General features: G+C 42.0%; 1 protein-coding gene across 24 annotated transcripts in view; it reads right to left on the bottom strand.

Moving 5' to 3' along the window:
• The window catches only part of CADPS (calcium dependent secretion activator), a 2,044,505-nt gene that overhangs the window by 474,262 nt on the left and 1,548,761 nt on the right, over positions 1–21,482 (bottom strand). For 12 of the 24 annotated variants that reach the window (XM_069643727.1, XM_069643719.1, XM_069643724.1 and 9 more), the window contains 5 exons: positions 16,226–16,240; positions 15,654–15,728; positions 14,249–14,332; positions 13,570–13,602; positions 4,114–4,221 (listed from right to left, as the gene is read on the bottom strand). In XM_069643727.1, the coding sequence (XP_069499828.1) occupies positions 4,114–4,221; positions 13,570–13,602; positions 14,249–14,332; positions 15,654–15,728; positions 16,226–16,240 (315 nt within the window). The remainder of the gene's footprint in view (positions 1–4,113; positions 4,222–13,569; positions 13,603–14,248; positions 14,333–15,653; positions 15,729–16,225; positions 16,241–21,482) is intronic. The other 12 variants (XM_069643730.1, XM_069643720.1, XM_069643737.1 and 9 more) reach the window with 3 other exon arrangements.

The raw sequence follows: 21,482 nt of genomic DNA, 5'->3' as shown, positions 1-21,482 counted from the left end.
AAAGAGGAGATGACAAAATAAGCATTTTAATTTAGAGTACTTAGACACTATTGAGGTACAAGACAGAACTAATGGCACCCAGCATTTTCTAAACATGGAAAATACAAATAATTAAAAGATGATGTAATGGGGACTTGGGGCGTGGGGGCGACGATGGGAGGCCAAAATAAAAAATAAGGAAAGGTGGGCAATACATGCTCATCAGAACACAACTGTTACCTCACTTGAACTCAAAATGGTGTCTCTCAAGGAGTTCTGCAAAAATGGCTGTATTCATTGAATTCGGCTGTGTATGTGAACTTGCTGAGATTATAATCACCCAGCTACTTTACAAATGGGGACATCTGAACACAGACAATTACAATTTTAAGAAATGCTCAAAACATTAGAGCAACCGTTCACCAGAATCTGACAAAAATGACACCCATCTGTTTCGCGCATGTACAGAAAGGGACAATAATACCAACAAACAGACTATATACCCAACGACAAGCCGAAAGGTCATTACCGGTACATCTATCATACCAAATATTCCCTGCCAACAAATCCCCCAAGCAAATCGATGTGTCTTCTGCCTAAGAAACAGCATCACAGAGAAGCCAAATGGCACCAGGGCATACTGAGTCCTATTGTCTAACATTCTTCATGTAGAACGTGTGGGTCCAAACAGATAAAGGGAAGCGTCCCAAAATACAAAGTGCTGTTGGAAAGCAAGCCTGGACTGCATAAAGATACTTATGTGTTACTGACAACTCAGACACCTTAGTATTGCTGTGGCACGGCGGTCCATCTCATTAAGGGATGTGTGCAGTAAAATACAATGCTTTGTACGGATACGGTGCGGTCCATGGTGCCCAAGTTAGCGGCCACCATGGTATGCTACGTCCTGCGTTCTCATGGTGGAGGGTACTTCTCTCCCCAGTCCCATGCACATCGCTATCGTTCTCATGAGTACAGTGCCCACATTCATTGCATTGGTGTGAGGGCACTTAATAGCAGTCGCTGCGGAAAGTCAACATAGGAGAAGGACGAGGCCCATTGCCTCTATTTTACTCTTTTCTGCCTTGCCCAGCCCACTGTTCATGTGCTTCCAGGACTCTTTATCAACGAGTTTTTCCACAAAAACTCTACGCAGCAGTGAAGAAAATGTCAAACTAACGGAGTAACATTGCCAGGACAAAGCCTGATGACAATCTGATCTATTCTCAGTTACCATGGAGTGCAAAATGGCACACAGTTTTAGGGCCTAATGTGACTTTGCGCTGTCAAAAAACATGTTGTACTGGGCCTAATTCACAGAGCGGTGCAAAGTGTATTTTTGCAGAGCAAAGTGACTTTTCACTGCCAAAAAACACGTTGTACCGAGCAGTGCAAAGTGTATTTTTGCGGAGCGATGTGACTTTTCAATGCCAAAAAACACGTTGTATCGGGCGTAATTCACAGAGCGGTGCAAAGTGTATTTTCACGAAGCAAAGTGACTTTTCACTGGCAAAAGAAATATCGGGCCTAATTCACAGAGTGGTGCAAAGTGTATTTTCACAAAGCAAAAAATGTGTTTTCACTGCCAAAAAACACGTTGTATCGGGCCTAATTCACAGAGTGGTGCAAAGTGTATTTTTGCGGAGCGATGAGACTTTTCACTGCCAAAAAACACGTTGTACCGGTCCTAATTCACAGAGCGGTGCAAAGTGTATTTTTGCAGAGCAAAGTGACTTTGCTCCACAAAAATACACGTTTCACCTCTCTGTGTATTAGGCCCTGTACTACGTGTTTTTGACAGTGCAAAGTCACGTTGTTCTGCACTAAACGTACCATGAATTAGGCCCTTAATGTGTGAGCTTTTAAAAAAGGTTTTTCTTTCAAGTAGAGTGCAGCAAAGCAGGGACACATAGGGCGGCCTTGGTTTTGCTGGATCAACACACACACAATCTGGCATTACATGTAGCAGACACCAATTTCCTCAGTGCTTTTTCAAGTAAAAGAAATCCCCCCCAAAAATGCAATGATATTTGTTAACAATACGTTTTTTTTTTAAATGCCATTTTCAGAAATATAGAGATCAGCGTAAGGTTTCACAAACACCTGATGATGAAAACTTACATTTCGAATATGAAGAAAAAAAAGAAAACACATCCATCATGTGTTTTATGCAAAGTTATGGCTGCTTGCATCCTGCTCTTTAAAGTGCCAGGCTATTATGCAAGTCTATGAAAAAAGGACGAACATGCCCGTCCTTGGCACTTAAGGGGTTAAGCGAAATTGTTCTGCGAAATCAATATCACTAGACACACCCTGCATTTTCAACAGCCCGGGCATGCCTTTGTACCGAATGCATTGGAGGCAAAAATATCACACAAGCCAAACAATATATGAGGGAGGAAAGTGGACAGCGTTGTGCTGCTTGCTCAAACAAAACGGAACTCAGGCGTTAGTTTGGATTCTAATATAAGGCGCGTTAAATGCGATACCAAATCAAACGTGGATTACCACCATCCGGCATAACCCACAATTTATAATCACATTTGCTTATGTTTAAGCTGAACAGCACAAGGCAGTGCAAAATACACCACTGTAATACATCATTGCAAGGAACTGAAACAAAAGGCAGCGTAGGCATTGAAAAGAAAAATACACGTCCTTTACTTTGCAAATTTGAAGGCAATCGAGAACTGCGTGTTGTTTTTACCTACAATCGCAGGCTGTTCCAAAAGTGTTGGAAAACATGACTGACCGTGTCTTTTTCAATGCCTAGTGGATGGGTGATTATTTTCGAAGGCTTTTATGCTTGAAACACTTCAAAGAAATTGCATGCATAGAGCGAAAAGAGCTACTCGGTGTGCTTTATGCATGTATGAGGCATTCTCAGTGGATGTGGGTCATGCTAGTAGATGTACACAGGAAGATTATTTGACTCTAATTCATGCCACTTGATAGAATGTGATAAAACAGTTGACATGAGAGATAAGTTCCATTTTAATCAGAAGGGTATCAGTGCGAAAGAGTGGGAATTACGAAGTCAGAAGAGGTCTTCCAAGAAAGATAATGCGGGGAAGGCAAGGGATCAAGTGCAGGAGGGGGAGGGGTTGATTAGAAACATGGCTTTTCAAAACATAGTGGAAGCAAATGAGCAAGTGAACAGAATGTAAGATTTGGAGCTTGAGACTTCCAAAGCAAGCTTCTTCAAACACGGACATCACGCAAAGAAAATGAGAAACATAAAAAGTTTGAATGCACGATGTTCCACGCAGTTACAGAGAGACTCAAGAGACAAAAAAAAACCCAGAGGATCGGAGACTAGAGAAGTGATGCTTAAGTGCTTGCTGAAAACGTAAGGCCTTCACTGTCCAAGCTGACCACCAGGGGCCACAAGACAAGAAAGTGCACCACAAGATGATTTCAGCAGAAACACACAAGACAACATTAGTGTGCATGCATTAATGATCAACCAGCGAGTTGGCTCGTACCAATTGAGGCAACAATGTCAATGTTCTCTAAAAGGTATTCTTTTGTGAATCTCTAGACGAGGCAAAAGCCAGCCCATTTTTAGAAACAGTGTACAGATTTACATTTCAACCTTCAAAAAGGGCTGGGTTTGCAAAACCTCACGTAAAATCAGAAGTCGCAAGGAGATGAAGACAGAGTAGTAAGCCGCCAATGTCTTTGTCATTTATTTTGTTGAAAAATAACACAGAGTTCATCCCAAAATAAACAGACTTCTGGGCCATCAAACAAAGTAAAGCAAACACATACAAACATAAAGTGGCCTCTTCTAAAATGCACATGCATAAAATAAATGACATCTATGTTTTGATTTTTACTACGAGAACAATGACCAAGATTTTTCTGTTTACAGAATGGCATCTTAGAGGCTCAGAGCGACAACTGTCAGATTAGGTGATGCTAGCCTAACGCAATTTAACACAGATACAAATCAGGACATACTACACCAGGATACAGACTTAGAGAAGAAAGAGAGACAAGAAGCTAGGTGGGAAAGGGAAGAAATTGGTAACAATACATTTTTGCAAAATGTGACTTATCCCCCTGTCTTATTTTGTCACATTTTGGAGGGTCTCCCCCTTGGCTCCCAAGGAGGAGAAGGCATCTACTTACATCAAATAACCTTTCTATATATATCTCCTCATTGACCTTATCACGCAGGACATCCTGAGAGTGACGAACAAATGTCACATAGGCATCAGCAACGTCCATCCCAGGCTTCTGTAATTAAAAGAAAATGAAACACATATTAATGAACACACTTTTATTTCATATGTTATTTCGAAATTTCTGTCTCAGCCAGACCCTGGCATATGTTTCTTGGCATACTTTTCATCATATTAGAAAAACCAGTCACATTAACAAAGAGCTTTTCCTTTTCTACGTCTATGGTAAACTCTTGTTTGGTCAAAGCGAAGCTACATACCTACGTTGTTACACATTGAACCACAATTAGGTGTCACATAAAAAGTCAGTGGACCTGATTTACAAAAAAAATGTTGACAAATGATTTATAAATCAGGCCCAGTTTCTTCACTGAAAAATATCCTCTATTTGATAGCCCTGGGAATTATTTGCTGATTATTCACTAGCAACAGTGTACATTTCAAATCAATAATAAAAGCTCCTTTTAATATTTGATCTTTTGTAAGGAAATAAAGTATGGAAGATGCCGCCAGCGCATCTCAGCGCTGGTGTTCATAGAGATCATACAGAAATGCACACACAGATCTTTCGGGCTGGGCAATATCGAGGTTCTTCTCTCTTTTTGATACTCTGTGATTATTTTTGGTCTGGATTTTGAACAGCAATTGTATTGGAAACAATGATAGCCACTGGCGGGTATGCACATGGTTTTGCAGATGTATACTAATTGACCTTTTCACAATTGACCTTGGGAGAATTGACCTCGGGAGAATTGACCTAATTTAAAAGGTCAATTAGGACATATATGCGGGGGAAACCCCCTGTAACCTCCCACTCAATCCAAAAAAAAACAATCCCCTTACATTATTTATAATCCAAAACCAACCCAATACATATATAAAATAACTAAAATAATATAAAGGTCAATTGTGCAGAAGGTCAATTAGGACCACTATAATTAGGTCAATTTTGACAAAAGGTCAATTGTAAAAGGTCAATTTGGGCAATACCAGTTTGAAGTTCTACAATGTTTCAGAGACACACGCCAGCACTGTTTGCATTGAACATCATTTGTTAGCACCCTATCTATCTATCTATCTATCTATCTATCTATCTATCTATCTATCTATCTATCTATCTATCTATCTATCTATCTATATTAAAATATAATAAGCAATGAATGGCAGCGATTAACAATAGCCTCAATACTGAGCTTGAAGTGCTAAATGCAGGTACAAGGGGAAAGAAAGAAGGAGCCAGGAAGCAATTAAACAGTTGAATGTCCTCTTACAATCTGCAGTAAGGATCCCAGGAGGATAGCTCAGCGACAACATGCTCGCCTTGGAAGCAAGGCAACACAGGTTCAACCCCTGGGTCTGTGTTTAGAAACCTCTGGGTATTAAGCGCGTTATAAATAACATATCATATCATAACATGAATGGGGTCTTTCCCATGCAAGCTCCACTTGTTTCTCACTTTCTTTATACTTTGCTCTGTAGTTGAGATTTGTTGCATTTTGGTGAAGTGACTGTTATCAGATATGGTGCCAAGGAGTATTCCACTTCTGTTTAATTCTGTAACTGGCTAAAGAGTTATTATTTTATTATTAATATTATTATTTTTATTATCATCATTATTATTATTATTATTATTATTTTTGTTATTATTATTAGGGTAGCTATTGAGCGCAGACCTAGCTTTGGGAACCCACAGAGAACTTCACAATCATAGGAGGAAGAACACAGTGAGGAAAGCAGAGACCAAAAGGAGCAGGAAGCTAACAGGGGAGGGGCAGGGTGGGCAATTGGCAACAAGGATCTACAATCAACCGGGGGAGTGAGACAGTGAGGGGCAGAACGCAAATTCACAGGTACGGTGAGGAGTGTAGGGTGTGTGGACCCAGTTGTTAAGGAGGGGCCATTATTTGAAGGAAGATGTTGAGCTCTTTCCTGAACTGAAGAAGTGATGGAGCAAGTCTGGCGGGGGGAGATTCCAGAGTCTTGGAGTGCAGAGAAGGTCTGTCTTCTGGTTCTTCCTTCTTGCACCATCATAATTTAAGTCTGCACATCTCCTTACTTCTGGTGAATTGCAGACTTCAAGAGATGATGTGTTTCTCAGTGAAGTAGCTTGGGGACTTCAGGATGACAGCCTTGTAGATGATGCAACAAGATTTGAAGGTGATACAGGCTTGCAGTGGGAGCCAGTGAAGTTAGATGAGGGTTGGGGTGATGTGGTTGAAGTTGTGGAGCCCTTTAATGAGTCTTACTACAACATTCAGGACACATTTCAGGGGTGCCAGAGTAGTTGCCGGAAGGCCTTTGAAAAGGCCATTGCCACCATCAAGGTGGGAGAGGACCAAGGCTTGAACAGAGGATAACACGTTGTTTTCTGGGATGAAAGGCTTGATTTTCCACAGGGCGTGATTTTCCATCCTCATTGGAGATCACGGGGGAAGGGTGGATCCTTGTGGGATTCCACAGGTGATGGGTAGAGTTGTTGATCTGGAAGAATCTATTTGTATGAACTGTTGGTGATACGCAAAGTAGGATTTTAACTACCTGAGGACAATCTCGCTGATCCCCATGCAGGGATGTAGATTGTTGGTGAGTGTTTGGTGGTCTACTCTCCCAAATGCTACTGATAGGTCAAGGAAAACTAGGAGACAAGGATCGCCATCATTGAGAATTTGAAGGACATTGTCGATCACCTTGATGGTAGCCATTTCTGTGCTGCATCTGGGTGTGACGGCTGATTGGTAGGACTGAAGGAGGTTATTGGCTTCATTATGTTGGAAGAGTTGCGTGGCTACAGCTTTATCAAGTATCTTACCTAGGAAGGAAAGTTGGGGGATGGGGCGGTAGTTGCTGATATCGTCAGTGTTGGTTTCTTAAGAAGCGGCAGGATTTGTCCGGTTTTGAGGGTTGAGGAGAAGGTACCTTGAGTTAGGAATCTGTTGATGATTGGCAGGTAACGGAGGAGTGCTTCAGTCAGAAGGGTCTTGAGTACAGAGGCAGGTAAGATGCTGTCTGCATACGATGCAACCTTATGGGATTCTAACGTAGCAGTGAAGTATTCCATAGTTAGTGTCTTGAAAGTTGTCCAGGTAGTTGTGGTTTGGCGAGATGGGATGTGTAGTGTGCTGTCAGTGTGGCGTTGGTGTCTATGTGCTGGCGGATCTTGTTGACGAAGAAAGGGTTGATGAAGATGAATTTTTCCATGGTGTGTGCTAAGGGTGGGTTCGGCAGAGGGTTGATGCAGTGCTTAATGGCTTTGAACAAGGCTCTACATTCAATGTTGGCCCTGGCTATGGTGTATTGGTAGTGTTGGCCTTGGCAGTGTTGATCGCCTGTTTGTAGCACAGAGTTCCTTGAGCATGGCGAGGGTGAATGCGCTGCAGGATTTTCACCAATTGTTTTCTTGTTTTCTGATGGTTTGTTGGTTGAGGTTGAGTTCTTGATTGTACCAAGGTGCTGAAGGTTTAGGCTTGAGGGTGTACCATTTCACTGGGACATGGTGATTGGTGTTGTTTGTGAGGGTGGTGTTGAGTTCTTGGAGAAGCGAGTTGCAGTCCTTGCTCGCCAGAGGTACGTCAGCCAATGAGGGGTGAAGTTTGGTGAGGTCTACTGTGAGGGCCACCACCGTGCAATTCTTTAAGGATCTGAGGCTTGATTGCTTGGTTTGCAATGGGTTTGCTTGAGAGGTGTGATGTGATAGATATAAAAGGGACCAGTTGAGCGAAATAGGAGAGTTATGATGGAGGGTGGGCAGTGCAGTAATGATGAGGTCGAGGACGTTACCTTTCCTGTGAGTTGGTTCTTTCATGTGCTTCATGTGGCTCAGTTTGTCGAGTAAGCAGTGGAGAAATTCCTTCATTGACTTGTTTGCTGGGTTGCCAGGGATGTTGAAGTCACAGAGAAAGATGTTGTTGGCATGCATGAGAGACATTATGGTAACCAGGTCCGTGAAGTCTTCGATGGTGGAGGTGTTGGGCTTGGGTGGGCTGTAGATGAGATGAAAAGTGACTGTGTCAGTTGGGGAGAGCTGGAAGTTCCAGGATAGGTTTTCAAAAGAGTCAATGGTGGCAAGGTCCAGTTGAGTGCATGGCCATGAGTCCTTGTGTATGCTGCGAAAGCCTATGTCGATCTTGTTTGAATGGCCTTGTAGAATGTTGTAGCCGTTGGGGGTGAGGACATCTAGGATGTGGATTGAGGTAGAGGTCATACAGGTCTCAGCAATGAAGGTGGCATCGAAATCATGTGTGGTGATGAGGTCAGCGATGTCAGCTGCATTGTTGATTGCTGAGAGGAGATTTGCGAGCATCAATTTTTGCGTAATGGTGGATGATGGAGTGATGATGGGTGTATGGTGACGTGGGTGAGGTTGCTGGCATGCGGGGTTCTTGATGTTGCAAGTGAGCCTGGTGGTTGGCGATGAGTGTTGATGGTAGAAAGAGTTACAAACAAATCATTATATTGAGATCAGTGGATCCTATTGGCCACAACACTGAATCTTGTCCCTCTGAAAATTCCGCTGAGGAGAGTGCAGAAACCATCATTGTACTGGTTGAAACCATTCCTTGAGATTTGGGAGATGGGGAATGTAAGATATCTTTTTCATCTTTAAAATATGTGATTGGAATGAATTTTCATATGGTATGGCGTGAGCAGGTGAAATATGGTGGAATTTGCTAATTATTGGCGACTTACATTAGGGAGGAAAATGTATACAGCTTCTTAAGGGTTCCCTAATTAATTAATCCAATAACTAATTACTGCAATACATGTGGCCAAGTTTCACCAGTTCAGGAATGGGCTAATTGTCCTACCAAATAGTAAAATTCTGCCTGGTCTGCATGCTATCATCAAACTATATAATGAAAAATGTGTATGACTTAAGATACACTTTAAGGTAATTTGCATGATGGTAATCATACGTTTGCATTTGATGATAGTTTGTTAGTGTCACCCCATCTTTCCGTTTCAACACCTCCCTACTGCACCTGGTTAATATAACTGTACTTGCATATCATTAAGTACTGTAAGGTACCACCTTTTGTGATTGCACAGTTAACCATATGTGAAATAAATACAAATTAAATACAAATTAATGCAAACATAAGGGGATTTTATGATTCAATGGGTCAATGAACCCAGCTAATCCAGTATTTAACCCTAAACGTTGGCAATTGCTTCAATTTCAAAGCCGACAGGGTCTAAACCGTAGGGCCTGACAATATTTACCTTTGTATTAGTTTATCAACACCTATAAAGGATGACCCATTATATCGCTGCCATTTCTGTTTTGCAAATGAAAGCTGCTGTCTTCATGACTGGTGTTGAGAAGTCACAGAGACACGCAGGCCTGATTTACAAAAGTACTTTACAGTGGCACAAGCCGGCAGGCTTACTCTGCCACTCATTAGATACAACTTTAGATTAGAACTACATATTTTTACAACCTACTGGTCTACTCACATTTTTGTTACAAAGATGCCATTCTCCCAGCCTTTAGGGGCACGTTGCTACAGTGATATCCTACTAAACGTCCCTATAATTAAACGGTTGGCCTGATCTTTTCCAAAACAAGGATAGGGAATTATTGTTTTGCAAAGTGCTCCATATGCTCAGTGTGACAGAGAACACTGTTTGAAGCCTCGTTTTCATTAAGGTTTGCTGCATCACAATAGCTCCTTACACAAAGTTTCTTTTTTACAGAACGATTTTGCTATGGGCACAGAAGTTCTTTTGTAAACATGACCCATCACTGAAGGCAAGATCTCATTTTGAAGCACAGCACAGACACATTTCTCAGAAGCATATTCGCAGCATACTCAACACAGACCAGCATGTCCCTTGCAAGAGGTTGATAATGTATGCATCAGTGAAATACGCGAGGCACTTCTCTTATAAAACCTCTCATAATGTCACATAAGTGCACATTTGCTTTGAGAAAGGTAGTACAGCACGTTTTACTAGGCAGGGATGTTTATCACCACTGCGAGTGAGTCAAAGTAGAGGGATCGGAAAGGCTTGGTTCCTGATGCCTTTAACGTGTATGACATTTAATTTCCCAGGAACCTCATTAAACATTGCACCATAATGAATGCCGCAAACCCACCATACCACGTCAACGCCGCGAGACATGCGTGATTTGTTTTCATGTCTGAGATGTGTCGTACCGCGGAAAATATAATTTTTCTGCTCAATGTGAATTTCTGCCCTTGCAAATTGAAGTTAGTTAACACTCATGTGTAATTTCCAGGGTGAAAATGAGGAAGATTTGGAAACCAGTAGGAGACACATATTTTCTAATACCGAGCAAACAATTATCAAGGAAAGGGACAATGTCAGATCCCAGAATGACTGGTAACAATTTCTAACGCCTGATGAAACAATGACAAGGGTTTAATTTGAAAAACAATGATTCCCAGTTAAAATGGTTGTAGTCGAGCAATTCATTTTCTATCAATTGGACAACTAGACCCCTGCCAGATGTGTGATGGCTGTAAAGCAGCTTCAGTGCTCTCAGGAAAGGTAATCACGTTTCAGAGCACGTGGTCTAGGAAGGCTTTCATCCCAGTGTGCTTCAATTTCTCCGACAGCACATTACGAAAATAAAAAACACCATCTTTATTTATAATGGAGTCGTCACATTTCTGTTTTTGGGATAATGGACACCTTTGTTTTAGCTTGAACTTTTTAATAGTTCAGCATTAGTTGCGGGTTGCATGTGATAGCACACTTTTATAAATTTGCATTCACGATGCCATTCTTCTGCAGTAATCAGATGCAGAATGGTGAGCAGAGTGTAATAGGACTCTCCTTGCTTTCTTGTATACCTTTTCCTTTAAGGATGTGCTGTTATTGCCATTCTTTGTTTGCAGAATCTTAAAGAAATGTCACAAGAAACCGGCCAGCAAAATCACTCTGATATAACATGGATGTTAATCACTAGCCCTCTGCCAATCAATATTTTCTGCAGGCATTAAACCTGTCTCCCTGTAGTTGCTGAAATACCAGCTGCACAGTGTGACGGGCAGTCCCAAACATATTTTGTCATGTTGGGGTTTGTCTCAAAAGTATTCTTATTTACCTTTGAGTCTGTACTAAGGATGAATGAAGGCTGCTGATTAAGTATGTGTGTTCCCTAACTCTGCAGGACGCAGGGAACGCTTGTTATACAGCACTCAGTGAGGCTGAAATCTGAAACTCCAAACCTCCATGCGATGTGAAATTCTGGGTTGGCCCTCGATGCAAGGATTCAGGGGTGCCGGGAAATGACACGGCACGCCATTTTGAACAAAGCTGCTTTCATGTATTAATTGGGATGCAGAACTCTTTCCCTTTGACTCCCTCGCACCTCAGTAAAAAGTATTTATACAACAAAGTGGCTGTGATTCAATTTCTCCACCAGCTGAATAGTTTCACATAAAAGATGTTGACGTCTACGAAGTGCAGGCAGCTTTGAAATGTAAACAAACAAAAGGGAGCATAATGCTTTGATTTCAAACAACATATTTGTTCACCATTGTACTCCTTTTGAATGTTCCTTTTCATACAATGCATGGAAAAGCTCTGATTCCATTTAAAACCCAACCTGGGCCGAAAGGATGCAGGTCAAAGGCGAGGAAAGATGACTCAGAGATACTATTCGCCTTGAGTATCTCCTCGAATAACCTCACAACACATTATCAAATATTCATATCTTGGTGGCAATTCTCCAGTGATTTATAGGGATTTCTTTATAACAACTACTACATGTTGTCTGTATTGATGTTTAACAACAGGAGAATTCACTTAGCTGCGATAAATTTGATTGGACTGGTTATGATGACGCAGGTCACTCATTGGGGAAGTACAACAGAAACAATAACATTATATTTTGAAAACTGTGGCCCTCGGATTGCCATTGATAAATACCCCATGGAGTCAATCAGGCCAGGCTCAGGTATCGGCTGAACTTGGTTGCTCATCAAAAGATTGATACCATGTTAACAGTAGTATCACTTTTCAGGGGAACCGATTCTCTTTACGATGTCTTTTGTATGTTAACTAACATCTTAATATGCAAAATTAGATTAACTATTTAAAACAATAATGACATTGCCACCAACAGAAACTGAAGTGGTAGGTATATTGGTATTAGTATTGGTATTGATTTTTTAAAGTGCAGTAATCGGCTTGAAGGAGGCATCACTGCACTAACACATCTGCCGACAACACCCACTGTCAGACCGCTCGCAGACCCCTATCTAGGTAATAACAAGGCCTTCAGGTAACGTCGAAATTCCATTTGACTCAAAGTATGCCGGGGCAGTGGCAGGAGTTTGTTCCATAATTTAGGAGCAAGAAAGCCAAAATAAATACCGCCCAGAGCTGGAATTTAATCGTCGGCACTACTGGCAAGTTGGGCGAAGATGATCTTAACTGTCTGCCTGGAATATAACGGATCAGTCGATCATGAAACCACTGGTCCATTGGGATAAACAACTTTGTGAACCATGCACAGCGTCTTAAATTCAATCTTACAGGATGAAGGGGGTAATATGGACCCGTCTGTTTAGATGCATTCTTTATATAAACAAATAACCTCGTTATATTCACCACATCACCAAAAAGATTCTCATGTAATGATTATATAAATAACTCTATGTTTAAATGTGGGCGCAGCCTCCATTTGAATATTTCTGATATAATTAGATCTTATTCATTTAGGGTTCTCCGATGGTTCCCGTACATATGGTATTCAATGATTCAAAGCATCATAACTACCTTTAATGAAAACAAATGTAATTCCTGTCTATTTAAAATGATACATCGAAAAATGTATTCTTAAATAGACCCAACCAAAAAGTTGGAAATATTTCTACCTACATAGGACCTTCATAAATTGCAATATGCTGTGTACCGTATGTATTTAACATAATCTAGCCTATGTTGTATAGAGTATCTAAGAGATTCCATATTACATGGCGTCTGATGTATGAATCCTCTGCCTGGGTTGATTCAATTGCCGCCATTATATGCATATGTGAGTTTCCGTGATGAACGAGACACCCTTCTTTTTCTTCCTCTCCCGCTTTCAACGAATGCCTGTTTTTTCCTCTTTTTCATCCTCCCCAGGACCATTCAGAAGAGTGTTCCCCCTACCCACTCTTGCCCATCACTTCCTGTCTAGCCCTTATCACCCACCCCCAACACATGTACAGTGTTTTCAGAATCCATGAATCTCAACCTTCTTGGGCGTTTTCCTTTATATTCCTTTTCCAGGAAAATATTCCTGTATGTACAGGGCTTTTAGCATTTGAGAAGCACAGCTATGTTCTAGTCACGTTGTGCATTTACCTTAGGCTGCTCATTGGAAAAACGATTGGGACACATTTCACATTTATAGGAAATAATCCACCATGTAATTGATACTTACAGGTACGTCCACATACTTGGAAGCAGCCTTCACCTTAAAGGAAAAAGGACACTTAAGTGAGAATAATTAATAAAAGTGAATCCTGGCGTAATGTTGCAACATAATGGAAGCAAAACAACAGGGTGCAGATCATGAAGGAAGAAAGAGTCATCACTCTTTGACCTCACCTTTACTGGCCCTACAGATCTCGCTATTGCAAATGGCAAGTTTAGTCTGTATGGATGGACAGCCATTTTGAAGTCTACTGTTTTTTCCCTCACGAGACATTTATAGCAAGGACTGATCCCTAAATGGGTGCTAGAAAACATGGTGCAACATTGAATAAGCCTTTTCCTTTGTATATGGAACCGAGTCTGACACTCCAGAGCCCCTCATACATTGACCAGTTAAGTTGTATACTCTACCACTGTCCACAAAGCAACCCTGATCTTCTAACGTGAGAGTGGCCAACAGATTGCAGGTGTCTATAGCGATCTCAATTGCAATGTGCACCTCTCACCAGGTGGAAGGAAGCACCGTGTGATTGACCTGCTCACGTGCAGTGTGCTGATTCAATTCCTTCATACTATTTGGTTCTCAACGATCAGTAACTACTTTCCGCACTGAGCACATTTTCATGAAGAAAAACAAAACACTGTGGCAAACATACAAAGCTTTTTAGAAAATGGGTTGCACTTACAGTAAATGAGAGAAATGAGGAAAACAGAGTCCCTTCATCGTATCTGGACAGTTTGGACAATACTCCTTCCAGTATAGTGACAAACTAAAGGGGAAAAAGAGTTTATTTTATTAAGGTCCCCAAAACAAGAAAGACATCATGAAAGCTTACACGAGGCTCACTTCTGACCTTAATGCTAGTGTTTGCAGGTGAGAAATGACATGGCCTTTTTCGAATAACATTGTGCACCAGCAATCTATCTGTGAATTAATGCCTGATGATTATTCAATAGCTTCCATAATAATACGTGGGTGAATAAAAAGGTAAGTGTACATTTGAATTCATACAATACTTTGCAGCACAGTGAGACACAATGTAGGGGAGACATTCTTTGGTAAGGCTAGCCTGTACCTTCATTTCTTTTTATTGTGTTTATTTATGTTATTTGATAAATTAATATAGTGTGTCGACTGCGCCACCTTTGCTGTATCATTTTTTTAAAGCACATTTCATTAAATGTTTACAATGTGTAGGTTTTGTATAACTTCAAAGAGGTTTCTAAAATCGGGCTGAAAAAAAACTGCAATTAAGAATTGGTAACGATAGATAAATATTCAAGTTACCATAACTGCTCTGTTTTATAAAAAGCGTTTTTCAATGGGAGTATCCCTTTGGCAAACGCTTTGTAAGTCAGGCTCAGCGTGCCTATTTTACAAAAATGTTTTAACATGGGAAAGTCCCATGGAAAACATTTGTGTAAGTCAGGGCCTCTATGTTTAAAAAGCAACGTTCAAACAAAGTAATACAGCAACAAAACAAAGTCGAAAAGAGTACAGCAAAGCATACACGGTAACATGTGATTTGCCATTTGTGTATTACATGACCATACATTTCAATATAATGATACTCGGGAAACGTTGAGTAACACAGGTGCAGCTGTGCCTGCTGAGGTATGTCCACAGATCACTCTTTTACATGCTAGTTTGGTATGCTAACCACCTACAAACATGGCATGAGCAATACTATATTTCACGATGTTTCATTACGGAACAATTCTGCTTGCACTAGCAGGAAGGCTATTTGGCAGTGCTGGTAGATTTGTTCAAACCCTCCAGAAAAAAGGATGAGGTATAATAATGATATAGGTTTAATGAAATAGTTACCTCATGCAAAAAGGGCTGCCATGAATAACGAGCAATAGCGCAATCAAAAATAGTAATGTAGCAAACCGCTTTGCTACACAGACGGACACGCCGTGCACTTTGATTCGGTGCGTTTCTTGCAGTCAGAAGGGCCGCCATACCACGAGCTAGCATTCCTGGGGATGCGCAATCTGTTCTCTTATTGTGAAACAAGCATTCTCAGAAGATGCGCGCGCACATAGCCGCGCCAGCAATGAGTAGTCGCAACTGGAACTGAAGGTTACCTTGGCCACCAGAAGTGTGAGCATTTCCTTGACTGTTTCTTCAATTAGTTCATCTATTTTTGAATGGTACTGATGCTGAAAAGTAGAGAAGGGGTAAATATTAGCACAGTGCATGCAAATGACACACGTAAACAGATGTTTCATCGAGAACATTTCAGACTGTCCTTCTCATTTTAAAATGGATCAGCTGTGATATAAGCTGTTAATTAACTTGATTTACACTGACACAGGTAGCAAACTGGAAAGCATCGTTCTTGAGAACGCTTTCTTTAAGTAAAGGCACCTTTAACATTTTTTATTACAAAACATATGTTGTCATGTGATCTTGCTACAATGACAAATCTGTACTTCCATTAATATTACACACGATTCCCTTGCCTGGTGTGTGTTTGTTTCGTAAAATAGCTTTGCATATTCATTTTGTCTAGCTCGCATTAACATCTGCTTAAAATGGTAATGAAATCAAAACAATGCACATGTTGACAGAAGGGCAAAAAAACCTGATCTAAATGCTAATTATACATCGGGGAGCGGGGAGTGAGATTACAGTTGAATATGTTAGACACACTTACCCACTGTTTAGCAAACTTTCAGATGATGGGGAATGGAAATAAAGAGAAAGGAGCAGGAGACAGGAAAAAGAACAATTGAAGGAAAAGAATAAATGAAGTATGAAGGCAAATGAAAACATAAAACACGATGAAACGTCATGCGGGACAACAGAAAAAGCAGAAGCAGCGAGAACACCAGATGAGGAGAAATGAAATATCAATTAACACCTTTTTTATCATATGTGTTCAAATTTAATATAAAAATAGTAATGCGGGACAGAGAGTATTCGAATTTTATGAATGTTCATTAAGATATTTTGCATTTTCAGGGGGCTATATTATAGTGTCAACATGACGATTACATGCTATTTTATTCAATAATTCATATTGTCTAGGCTACAGAATAAAGAGAATGGGAATGTATTTTTATTATGCCGGTGATAGGCCAATCTGAATGCGGGTAACATGTTCTACAGCCAGGCCTCTAGAAAGAAGGCAAGCATTTATAGATCTTATATGGCCGAGATATTTAGGACATATTTTGCAATGCACTTGCATTGCCACGGCTTTTAGGTGAGTGGCATTCAAATATCCACAGCAGTAATGCAGAATAAAATCTCTGATAAAAAAAAAAATATATATTTTTGGGCGAATTAAAAAAGAGAACTAGGTCTGCTTGCTCTTCACGGAGAATACGACCCATGCGAATCTGGGGTGCCAGCACCCAGAACCCAAAACAAAGGCTCCCTGTGCTCCGTTATTAGGGAAAGCCGGCGGGCCTGATTTGCAAAAGCATTTTTTTTAACAATTGCGCAATCCCTTAGGAAAAGGATGCGTTGATCAGGCCCAGAATGTGTCAACTAAAACATATTCAGCCATGGGTGTACATTGAAAAACAGCTTCAGGGTTCCCTTTTCATGTTACTTTGCATAACTCCAAAGGGTTTCGGGGATAATAAACACATGCTCAATAACCCCCAATATAGTTTATAACCCCTAACTAGCCTTTGCATCTTTATTCGATAGATAGATTTAAAACAAAGGTCCTTATCTAATGGGTAGCAACTACTATTGATTCCTGGGAAGAGCCGCCAGATTGTTTTCCCAATGTATACATTTGCAGGGCCTTATAAAGCCCGTAAGACTGGCCGCCTGCCAAGCATATGCAAAGGCAAGCAGCCGCATCTTCTCCCCGTGCAGGGAATATTGGCACATTGGTCCACAGAGGCAGGATATTCTCAATGGCACTTTTTTAATTGTTCCGGGGTCGAATGTTAACTGTTAACTTTCATAGGATAAATTATGGGTTCCAACAAAAGGATAGTGACTAAACATGTGCAAAGTTATACAGTGTGAAATGTATTGACAGCCATATAAGCCAGTTGATTTTCAATTAAAACCTCTTTCAGGGCTGTCATAAGGGAGCCGCGCGGCCGACTGCGCAGCTACAGAGCTAGCGTTCTAGCGGCAGGCAGAAGCTTACATCCTTGGTTCATGGTGTATGCACGGAACATAACTTTAAAATAAGTGCTGTGCATGAGATAACTCGCAGCTGGTTCGGTTCCCAGTACATTGCCTTTACCACACGAATTATTTGTTCTGAGTATTAACATGCGATATTTGACTTCACGGCAGAAGCAAGGAATAGTGTCAACCTGGGTATTAGGTAATTCTGCTGCCCCATCACCCACCACATATGCCCAGCTCCCCAAATGTGTCCAGACCCCATCACATAATGTGCCGTGCCCGCCACATTCACAGCATTCTTTAACACTTCCTTAAATAACGTGGTATAATGGCGTCTGGCAAGGCAAGTCGGAGTCCCCTCACAAAAAGGGCCAATGCATTCTTCCAAAGAAACCGGTACAGCATGGGCAGGAAAGGTGCAGGCTTCCTTCACACCTGGTTCCAGTACAGCATATGCACAGCTTGAACATGTTACATTCACAAACCGCTAGGTGCAGCATAGGCACACACGGGTATAGGTACAGCATAGGCTGGGCCAGTACAAGCTTAATGTAACACAACAATTCATTGCATCCTTAAACCTGAGTGACTGTGAGCACACCAAGGGCACAACATAGACAGGGCAATTATGTGTTTCCTTTGCAAAGAACAGGTACACAAGGGACACTGGCTCCCTTGTAGTCTGCACGCTTCCACATGTGCCAAGCAACCTGCTTTCACGTGCCCCTCTCCCACCAGCAGCTCCAAACCGCGACCAGGCACCTTATGGAGTGGGGGTGTGTAAAAGTGTTGCACAGCGCAGACACAGCTGTTCCTCCTTATGCAGGAGAGGCTGAGATTGGTGGGGATGAGGCAGCTGTTGCAACTGGAAGACATGCATGCACAAAAATGCTGCCTTGCTAAAATAACCTGTGCACAAGGGAGCCATTACCAAGTGCACAAATGTCCATGTTCAAGTCTGCCTAATCTGCCTACTAGCCAATCCTGGCTGAGAGGTTAGGATATGGGGACAGCCCACAGACTGCAGTGCAGAGAAGCTCACCTGGATCACACGTGGCCTTTTGGAGCATGAGCACACCACAACGAAAGTGATTTCATTGCCACAATATTCAGTGCCACCTCATTGGTAATTTGTTGTTTTGGCCTGGCTTGTAAGTGAGCCTACTTTTTAGCCATTAGATCAGCGGTTTACTACAATGACCCTCCAAATGTTCATTTAGACTAACGGATTTCAATGAAAGTTTAATTTAGATCAGCATTTGCAAATCAGATTACTCAAATTGTAACTTCTGCCGGTTGAGCTTGTTCATTTACCCTAAACATGCACATATTCTCACCTACCATGTTCATCCTGACTGTCTAACCTACAATGGATTAAAATACAAGGGAAGTCCCTGAGTGTGGTTCAGTATTACTTGGGGAGTTACCACAGAAAGTATTCTTTTGAGTTTTCAAGTTAGATGGGTTTCCGTTGCTAACTTTACAATAATGCTGGACAATGCTTACACATGTAAATTCACCCTTAATTTTAAAGTATTGCAACATGAAAATATCCTAGGTGCCCAAAATATGTATTCATATAGCAGTTTCAAAATTGCATGAATAAATATAAACATCAATCATTTACGAAATGCAACTTTACCTGGGTCAAAGACAATATATTGACCATGATCAACAAATTAAATTCCTCTCGGGCCCCTGGCCCAGATGGCTTGTCATATGCTACTATCAAACAAGCCCCTGAGGTGTGGGCCGAGATCATCTTGAAGTGGGAAAAGTGAACAAAGGGCTCCCACCAATCCCCTCTCAACCCTGGCCTAGAGGATCACGGCCCAGACACCCGCCACGAGAGGAGTTTGCCCATCTCCCAGACGACCAAATACCCTGGTACAAGAACATACGGATGTGCCCACTCGCGTGCCCACCCGCCTGCCCACCAGCCTGCCCTGCGCATGCCGACACCTGCGGCATGGATGGACTCGACTAAACCATCCAGCACCAAATCAACACATCGTTAGAGATGCCATGACGACCTAGCCAACGGTCAGCACACCCATGCAAACATACACACCGGACACTCCCACACCAATCCACACGAAGAACATACTCAGTGCTATGACGTAGGCGACGGACACACCCACGGACGTGCATCTTTATTATTTTCCACATAGGCTTTTCAAATGCAGAAACGCAAGACGCATAATGAACTCATCTAAAAAGGCTTGCTCACGCTTCTTCTAAACCAATGTACCATAATGAGAAATATAACAAAGACACGATACCGGGGATGAAGCGATATGATACCATAACCTAAAGAACCTGTGTATTAAACGGTCCCACCTATGCACCAGGCCCAAGTAGGCCGCAAGCAAAAGCTTCCATGAACATTGAATGAGCAAGAGTTCGGTTGCTGACCCTGCAGAATGAGCCCAGCGAAAGCAGACAGTCAAGGGCACAACGTTGCAAACTCTCATCCCGCAAGCCGACGCCAAGGTCGCACCTGCAAGATAAGCCAGGCACACAGTGAGAAATGCAATATTAATTGTGCAGAATTCTGCCTCAACCACGGTCCCACCTCACGTGACCAAGCCGAACTTGATAGGATGCCAAGCCTAGGAGGAAGAAGGCGTCTGGATCCCCCCGTCTCAAGACACAGGCAGATACAATTAAGCGACTCAATGGACATCTGCGGCGGTGGGAGTAGTCGGCCTTCCTGCTTATGAATAAATCCTCACATTGTCTGCACATACCCATAGTGAAACATTGTTGCAAGTGACAGGTGCACCGCGAGCTGGGAACAGCGATGGTCCCAGACTGGGGGGCTCGCGGGTGAACCAATCAGAACATGGGGCCCTTATCACTGATGCCATTAACATTGACTAATCCTCAGGGGTCTTCATGTAACAATTTTTATGTATCAAACTGAAGGGACAACCCAAGTATACCACCTGACGAACCCTTAACCAATAACAACGTTCTCTATACGTATGCTATACTAACCCTACCACTCGGGGAACCAATCCAGAGTGGCGATAGGTTTTTTGCTAATTTTTCTCAGGTGACGCAAGTAGCGCGTCATACTAAGGTAAAAAGGGCCTGCGAGCCCCACGATGTTGAGAGAGTGTCAGGACGGACGCGTACGATCCTTGACCCATCCCTGCCGTTTTGTTTAATAAACAGCAGATTCACCTTGCTTCTTGCGTGTGTCTTATACTCTATCTCTTTTGGGATATACGGGAGGAGTTGGGGCCTCCCTGCCCGGAGGTCCGAGGGCAGCCCAGCCGACCCCGGGAGAATTTCCCCCCGACAATCTATCATCACTTCTCCCTAATTGCCAAACTCAATCAGTTCCCCCAAACTTGGAAAATGGCAACATTCATTCCTATATACAAACAGGGAGATAGAGATGACCTGACTAATTATCGACCCATTGCCCTGGTAGATCCCTTGGGCAAACTTGTTGCGACCTTCTTGCTGAAAAAATGATCTGGGCTTAAACAGAAAACAGGTTTGCAATAAGACAAAAAGGCTCCACTGCCAACGTGGGTACCAACGTTAACCTAATGATCTTAAATCTGATCAAGTAGGAAGCTCTTCTGCATAAAACCCAAGTCTACGTGGCTTTTGTCGATCTCCATATGGCATTTGATGCAATCAATAGACAAAAGCTCTGGCATAAGCTAACGGCTTGGAATTGCCCAGCGGAGATCCTTGAGCCGATAAAGCTCCTATATTTGAACACTTTCATCACAGACATATTATCGCAAGAAGGGCTTGTATCTACTGCGATAAAGACTTGGAATGGCCTGGAG

The sequence above is a fragment of the Ambystoma mexicanum genome, chromosome 2p (genome assembly GCF_040938575.1).
Source record: "Ambystoma mexicanum isolate Mex_15411 chromosome 2p, UKY_AmexF1_1, whole genome shotgun sequence".
NCBI lineage: Eukaryota > Metazoa > Chordata > Amphibia > Caudata > Ambystomatidae > Ambystoma > Ambystoma mexicanum.
Note: the sequence above shows the minus strand (reverse complement) of the source record. Positions and strands in the feature narration are given on the sequence as shown.